The sequence below is a fragment of the Melanotaenia boesemani genome, chromosome 15 (assembly GCF_017639745.1).
Source record: "Melanotaenia boesemani isolate fMelBoe1 chromosome 15, fMelBoe1.pri, whole genome shotgun sequence".
NCBI lineage: Eukaryota > Metazoa > Chordata > Actinopteri > Atheriniformes > Melanotaeniidae > Melanotaenia > Melanotaenia boesemani.
The window spans coordinates 6,855,059-6,862,500 of record NC_055696.1 but is presented as its reverse complement, the minus strand read 5'-3'; the positions used below and the strand labels follow the sequence as shown (position 1 = coordinate 6,862,500).

At 37.3% G+C, this 7,442-nt stretch overlaps 1 protein-coding gene across 1 annotated transcript in view; it reads right to left on the bottom strand.

The window, feature by feature from the left end:
- The window catches only part of mpzl2b (myelin protein zero-like 2b), an 8,698-nt gene extending 1,840 nt beyond the window's left edge, over positions 1-6,858 (bottom strand). The window contains exons 1-4 of the mRNA XM_042008672.1: positions 6,591-6,858; positions 975-1,144; positions 352-562; positions 1-42 (exon numbers count right to left, since the gene is read on the bottom strand). The exon at positions 1-42 is cut by the window's left edge and continues 1,840 nt beyond it. Of these exons, the coding sequence (XP_041864606.1) occupies positions 1-42; positions 352-562; positions 975-1,144; positions 6,591-6,651 (484 nt within the window). The 5' untranslated portion in view covers positions 6,652-6,858. The remainder of the gene's footprint in view (positions 43-351; positions 563-974; positions 1,145-6,590) is intronic.
- Between the last annotated feature and the right edge of the window lie 584 nt (positions 6,859-7,442).

The window sequence follows — 7,442 nt, the reverse complement described above, 5'->3', positions numbered from 1 at the left end:
CTCCAACTGCAGCCACCAGGATGTTGAGCTCAGAGAGGGACACTAGAAATAACAAAGCAGAGGAAAGAAAAAAAAAATCAAACATCCTGTTCCTCCATTTAATGAAGCAAACATTATGATTATACATTTGAGAACCTCTTTGAGAACAGGTCTAAAGTTTTATTACAGCTTTATTTTTCAGCTAGTGTCAGTAACATACCACATTCAACATCTGTACTAACACCGACGAAGCAATAAAAAAATTAAAGTTCCTTCAAAACATTTGAATTTTTATTCAATGCTTATCTCATGAAAGTAGCACATTTTCCACTTTTCTTAAAGGTAGTTTCCTGGAGTTGCTGTCAGTCTGACCTTTATTGACCACTTTGAGGATGATCTCTCCATTTTGGCCATGCACATCTGGACGGTTGCGCACCTGGCAGATGTAGGTACCATTAAAAGTCGGAGGCACCTCATGCAGGGTGATGGAGGCATCCTGTTTCAAAACATCTCCTGACCACACAGCATGGCCTTTAAACCGCCCTTCCTGTGGAGGGTATGGAACCTCCTGGTAGTAAAACACCTGATTCACATAAACAGACAGTCACAAAATTGCAAAAAGTCCAGAAATCCAAACAAATTTGCAAGCAAATGAAAGTTCTATCTATACAAAACATACAATATAAAATTACAGCTGCTGTGTCGGGTGGTACACAGAAAACCATATCTATGATAGTTCAGCTTCTGTGACATCACAGTAAACTTGTTTTTCTACACTGACCACAGAAAGGACTACTGTAATAGCCATTTTATAGATTAACTAATATGTTCAGAAATAACAGCAAAATGAGTCTGAGCATAATTTATTCAACTTAGCTGCTCTAAAATAAATAAATAAAGAAATAATAAAAAAAAAAGGGGGGGGGGGGGGGGGGGGGGGGGGTGTACTTTCACTTGTCTGAACATAAATTGTGAAGAACGTAGTTTTAACTCACCGACTCATCGGCTCCTGAATTAAGAGGTCGGAAGTTCCATGACACTGTGACTGACTGAGAGGACACCCTGACATTAGAACGGAAGGTGCACTTCAGTTTCACACTGGTCCCATTGACTGCTTCCACTTCACTTGGAGTGTAAATATCTATCCCACAAACATGACGCACCCCTGAAATAAAGAAGAGCAAGTCAGAGAATGAACTAAGCCAGCCGTTGGGGATGTTCAACTAGCAAACTCTTTCCTCTGGTTTTAAGGATCTACAACATGTTTTACAATTTGTTTTTTTATTCACACACCAACTCATACAGAACTATTGTTTTTTTTTTTCTTTAGAATCACACATCAGTTAACATAATGGGGACAACGTGGGGTTCAGACACTGGTTGGAGGACAAATAGCCTGCTCACTGAGACACAGCCCAAGTAAAGGTAAATGGGGAAGGTTGATCATAACAATGACTATGATTAGTCAGCAGGATGCTGATGGTACTATATGAATACTGGGAAAGGAGGAGTATTAAAGGTATATCAAGAGAGAGAAAAGAGTGATGAGGGTAGGGCATGAAGGTGAGAATTTAAACCCTGAATGTTGGCACTACAACTTGCAAAGTTAAAGAGCTGCAGAGAACTGGATAATATGATAAAAAGAGAAGAAAAGATATACTATGTGTGCAAGAGATCAGCTGAAATAGATGCAAAACTAAAGCCTATTCTGATGCACGCGCATATCAACAATGTTAAGCTGGAAAAGATAGATCCGTACTCCTATCAACCACAAAATGACTGCTTATCTTTTTAAAAAAACATATTGTGGTTTAAAAAAATGCATCATGACATGGATGGGAAGGTCAGTCTGACAGTTCCAATGCTTCCCAACTGTTGCAGCCTTCTCCATCAGGACAGAAGTTGTTACAGCATAAAGCTGATATGTATGTGCTCAAAGGTTGTGACATAGAGCGCCGTCTGAACTCCCCAGATACCAATCAGATGGCAACTGATTGCATCTGTGGGAAGTAAGCTGAATCCACAAAGACCTCAGCTAACAACCCACAGGCTCTTGGGAATCTACAGTATTGCCAACGTCCCAGTACCAGTACCACACTACAACTGATCAGGGCTATTTAGGTAGCAAGAAGAAGCCCATCTCAATATTAGGCAAGGGGTATAATGCTTTGGCTGATCAGTTTATGTCGCCAGTGCATAAAAGAAGGAGATGGGTGAGAATTGTGTCAAAAAGAAAAATATAGAAGGACAGAAGGATGTCACATAAGTTATGGTTATGGTCATGGTGAGTGGACATAAGTGGAAAACAGTGTGCGCACAGATGAGCTGAATCTAATCAACAAAGAATCGAGATTGCAGGATAAACTACAAAAGGTACACCGCATGAATAGGCAGCATCAGACAGTGGTCTGACTCTGGAGATCTGGAGGGAAAACACAATAAAATCAGAGCAACTAGAGAAGTAGTGGTGAGAGAGACAGCTACAAACAAACTGAGTCAATCACTGAGTCAAGAGGAAAAAAAAAAAGAGAGGAGATGAGACCTGGTCAAATGAGGACATGCAGGAAATGAGAAAGATGAGTCATTGATTAAAAAGTAGTAGAATCATCAGAAATATAGATAGCTAACAGGAAGTTAATTATTATCATTACAGGGCAAAGCAGAGAGGGTTGAAGTAAACTATAGAAAATGTACATATTTGACTAGCTTTCCTAGTGTTTCAATCTGCTATTCAAACAAAGAACAGCTCTTTGCACAACCAAACATCGAAAAAGCCTAATTTTCATTAACTCTAACCCTTTTTTTTAAATCGTTCTGTTGATAAATCATTTAAAACAAAATGTCCTAGACTGAGGACAAGAGCTTAGAGCCACATGCTTCAGATCTGACTGGCAGCTACCTAGAGCCACTGCTCAAGATCATATGACCTGACTTTTTACTTTTTCTATTTCCTGTGAACGTCATTCAAGCCAACAAACTAAAACTAATTCAAATACCTTAATAGATACCAGAACAATAAGTCAGTGACTATGTGCGTCTGATAGTAACTTATTGTAGCTACAGTGTGGAAAGTTATGATGCAAGTCAAAGGAATTTGTTTTTTTTTGGGTTTTTGTTTTTTTTTTTTACTTTTTCACTTTGACTGATTCATACAGGTATGAATTTAGATGGATTCACACCGGATATTAACATACAATTAAAATACTGAGGTGTGGTGCTTGGGGCTATTTTAGTAGGGCTTGACGTATTCTTTTAAAGCAAAGTTTTCTTTTTCCCTTTTTTCAAATGGTGGTGTGTTGGTACTAATAAGCAGTCAGCATATCATCTGCAGTAGATAGTAATTAGTATAATCTCAGCTCTCTTAGGATGGGGAATCAGCAAGATTTCTGACAGGCAAGCAAGCCAACTTCTGGTCAGACCACGGACAACAGAGCAAGTGATCGCCATCAAGAAACGATTCAAACAACAGAGGTATCACATTAGTTTGAGTAAAAGTCACATTATGGATTTTTAAGTGTTTCTAGATGGCAGCAGTTAGTTAGGTTCACCTGGTAGAAATCCTGGCAGACTTTTCCAAACCAAGAACAATCTGACCATTTTCTACAGGAACTAAGATACTGGAGCAATACAGGAAGAAGTAGCACATACTGGAATAGTTTTCCATGAATGAAAAAAACTAAACTATACAGAGCATCTAAAAAGGGCCTCCTTTCACTTAGTATAACCATGTTGGTCATAATCGTCTGGATAAACCTGCCACTCAATATTTGCACTTCCGAATCTAAACAGTCCTTCAAATCCCATCCGAAAAGTCACTTTTTTACCTTGGGTTTTAATCTGAGTTCAGTTTGAGAACCATTATGTTGTGGTTTCCTTTGTTTTAACATCTTTGTAGTCAGTTATCCTGTATTTGTTTCCTTTTCCTTTCCTTTGTTCATTTTATTTTATTTTATTTTATTTTTATTTGTTAAATGAAGTTGTAAAGCACTTTGGTCAACCTTGTTTTTAAATGTGCTGTAGAATGACATTTTAGTGTGATAACGTGACATTCTTCTTAATAACATGGTTTAGCATGTAATAGACTGTGCAACAAAAGCAAATACAAGTTGCATAGAGAAGCAATAATTACAGAATGGGACGAATAAGCACAATAAAAATGGAAGTGAAAGTCACAAAATGCATGCAGTTCTCTTCAAAATGCTGATAAAAAGATTTCTAATCCTGTCCAAGGCTATGTTGGTGCAAACTACTCAGACCACTCTATTTTACTGTGCATCAACAGTATGTTTATATTACACTTGGAGAAAGTTCTTCTGTAAATCTGACTGAGTTGAGAACAAAATGCTTGAAAAACAAAATGACTCGCGACTCAGAGTTGCTGAATTAGCGAATAACCGCAGATCAAACACCTGCAAACACAGACCTACGAAGCTCATGAATCACGAAGATTTGTATAGGTGGGAGACAATTCTGTCCAGAAAGCCTAGGAACAAAATTCCTGAGTACTTGTTTTGCAATACATGTTCCACATTATCTATCCACTGTGATGACATGAGACTGCTTATCAGATGTTCATCCTGAACAGTAAGTTACCATTCAGAAATCTGCAGGAACACTATCAAACTAAAAAGCTCCACAACTAATAGGCTTAAAAATCTGGTTCATGAGTCTTGTGTCTTTGCTGCAAATTTACCTTTGACTTTTTCATAAAATTTAAATTTCATAACATAATAATTTCACACCATCATTCACGCATTAAGGAAAAAATAAAAGTCATATCCACCACAACATCGTTCTCTCCAGATCCTTTCATGCCTGCCTGTCCAGACAGCTCCACAACATTCAGTGACGCATTGTTTGACGAAAAGAAAAAAAAAACTGTAACTGCAAAACCTAAAGATCAAGTTTCATTTAAATCCAGCCTCTCGAACGCCAGGGTACACACATCTGGCAGCTGGGCCAATTTTTGTGATGCATTTAATTCTTTATTGTAATATTTTCAGAATTTGCATTTTCACTCTGAAAAATATCTGACAAATTAGGCCATAAACAGGGGTTGCATTGCAGTATTTAATTACACTATACTGGTTATTTTTGTTAAGATGTTTAAACTTGAAGAAAACAGTAAATTAACATGGACATCATTTAAATGTTCATCTGTCCTCCATTGAATGCCAGCCTGCCAAAGCTCACAGCATTTCAGCTGAAACCAGCCACTAATCACTCATTTAGTTTCACTCAGCATTTCTTCCTTTCTTTGTTTCTGAACCACAAAACTGTCATAAGTACACTTAAAAGAAACATAATTAAGAATAAGCCATTTTAGTTATGAGTATAAATAATTTTCATCTATGTAAATTTGTAAATACTTTAATGAGGCATTTTTTGTATTTTTATTTGGAGCTTTAAATGTATATTTAGTTTGTGTTTGTGTAGTTTAAGTCAGTGATGTACAGTCATTGATTTGGAAGCAAGTGATTAAACATGTGCTTTATAAACAAATTCTAATTGTGAATAATACAAATAACTGAAAAGACGGTGGTACTTAATATGTGTATATTCATCTTAACAATGCAATAACAGCCTAATATAATAAATCACTCATGGCATAAAAACCCATTTAAATCTTACCAACATCTACAGTACTGTGCAGAATAATTGAACCATACCTCGTTACTTTGCCTTTTTCTTCCACTGAGACAGTTTTTCCTCTTATCTAGTAAAGTAACTTGCGCAATAGTCCTCTAGAATTTCAATGAATCTTTTAAAGTTTTTTTTATCTTGCAAATCCTTCAACCTTCCAATTTTAGATGATTTCTTCTTCTTATTATTAATTATTATTATTATTATTATTTAAAGCCACTTAACACTAAGCTAAGAGTAATTAATGTATGATTAAAAAGGCTCCCTAACACAGTGGATAGAACCATCAAGAAGCCATTCTTAAGGAGGAGAAACTTGGAGAAAAGGCTGAGGTGTGCTAAATGACACAAAAATTGGACTGGGAAAAAAATCAGTGGTAAAAGGTGGGGGTAGGAATCATACCTAGAACCTAGAACTTGGACCTCAACATTATTTAAACAGTGTATGATCTTCTGAAAACTTTAAAAATTACAAGAAAGCTTGTCTAAGAATGTTCAGGGTGTGTTGATGGGGAAGAAAGTTTGACCAAATATGGACTTTTACGCCTGTTATTAATTCGCCTAAATAGCATATAAACTGTTTTTGCTTTACAGTCATATGTTTGCTCCCATGTCAATAAATCGTTCTACCTATCTCTGTCGACCTAAGGTTGATATATTAAGAAATTAAGCTCAAGACTTTTGCAATTCTCAGTACTATATAACACGTTGGTATGCACAAAAACAAGGACTTTGACACCTGGAAGTGGCCCCCTCCGTCGGCTTCAAGGCTGCAGTGTTCAGTGTAGCCTTACAACCAAGGCTCGGTCTATCTGAGACTAAACAAACTCACTCTCGCATACTTAATTTTGCCTGTAGACACTGTGGACAGCTGACGCTCAAAATTTGTTATCCAAAACAAAACCACACAGAATTATTCTCTTTAACTCAAACTAAAAACACAGCGAACTTTGTCCAGGAACTTGTTACCTGAATCCCAGAATCCGCCCAGAAGAAGCAGCACCCATATCCGATTCATGTGATAAAACATTTAAACAGCCTCAGTTCCTACGTATTAGCCTAAATCTCCCAATTCATGTGCAGTAGATTTGAAGACCTTTTTCGTAAGATTACACTTCGGAAGTTAAAATGTGTCTCACTCGACGCGCACCGTCCACACCTGAGGGCGGCGTTAACTCGCGAGCTGTTGCGTAACCGGCTACACAACCTGCCAGTCAACACCTGCAGGTTTCCGTTCGCCTTTTCCCACCGAACCAAGACTAAAATGGGTTTTACTTTAGGGGCATGAGCACAGCTGTCAGCTCATTGAAAAGTCTGGCTACAGTCAGTTACGCTAAGTGGTTCCATCTTGTGGCCACAGCATCACATCACAAAAACCTGTCACCATCCAAACCAGTGGGTCATAAAACAAACAGCGACAAGTTGCCTTACATTTCATGCTGTACTTAAAAAAGGAGAGAAAAATCTTATTTATCTTTAAAATAAAATCTAAAAACTATACAAAACTTTTTTTTTTATCATTGTTTTTTTTATCTCCACACCTGCATAATACACGGTAAATGTTTTTACATGTTAAGTGGCTATTTGGAAAACTGGGAACTCAGACCAAACAAAAGGGGGTAAAAAGAACAAACTAACGATCAAGTTGAATATTTTGAGTTTAAATCTATTTTTCAAGCCACACATTTACTGTGAATTTGTCAAAAGATTCTCAACACCTTGTCACCACACACTGAAGGCACCTCTGTAACCGAAAAATCAGTGCTGCACCTACATTTTTTCCCCCAGGTCTTGATAGGATCTGTGCTCAGCCTGTAATTT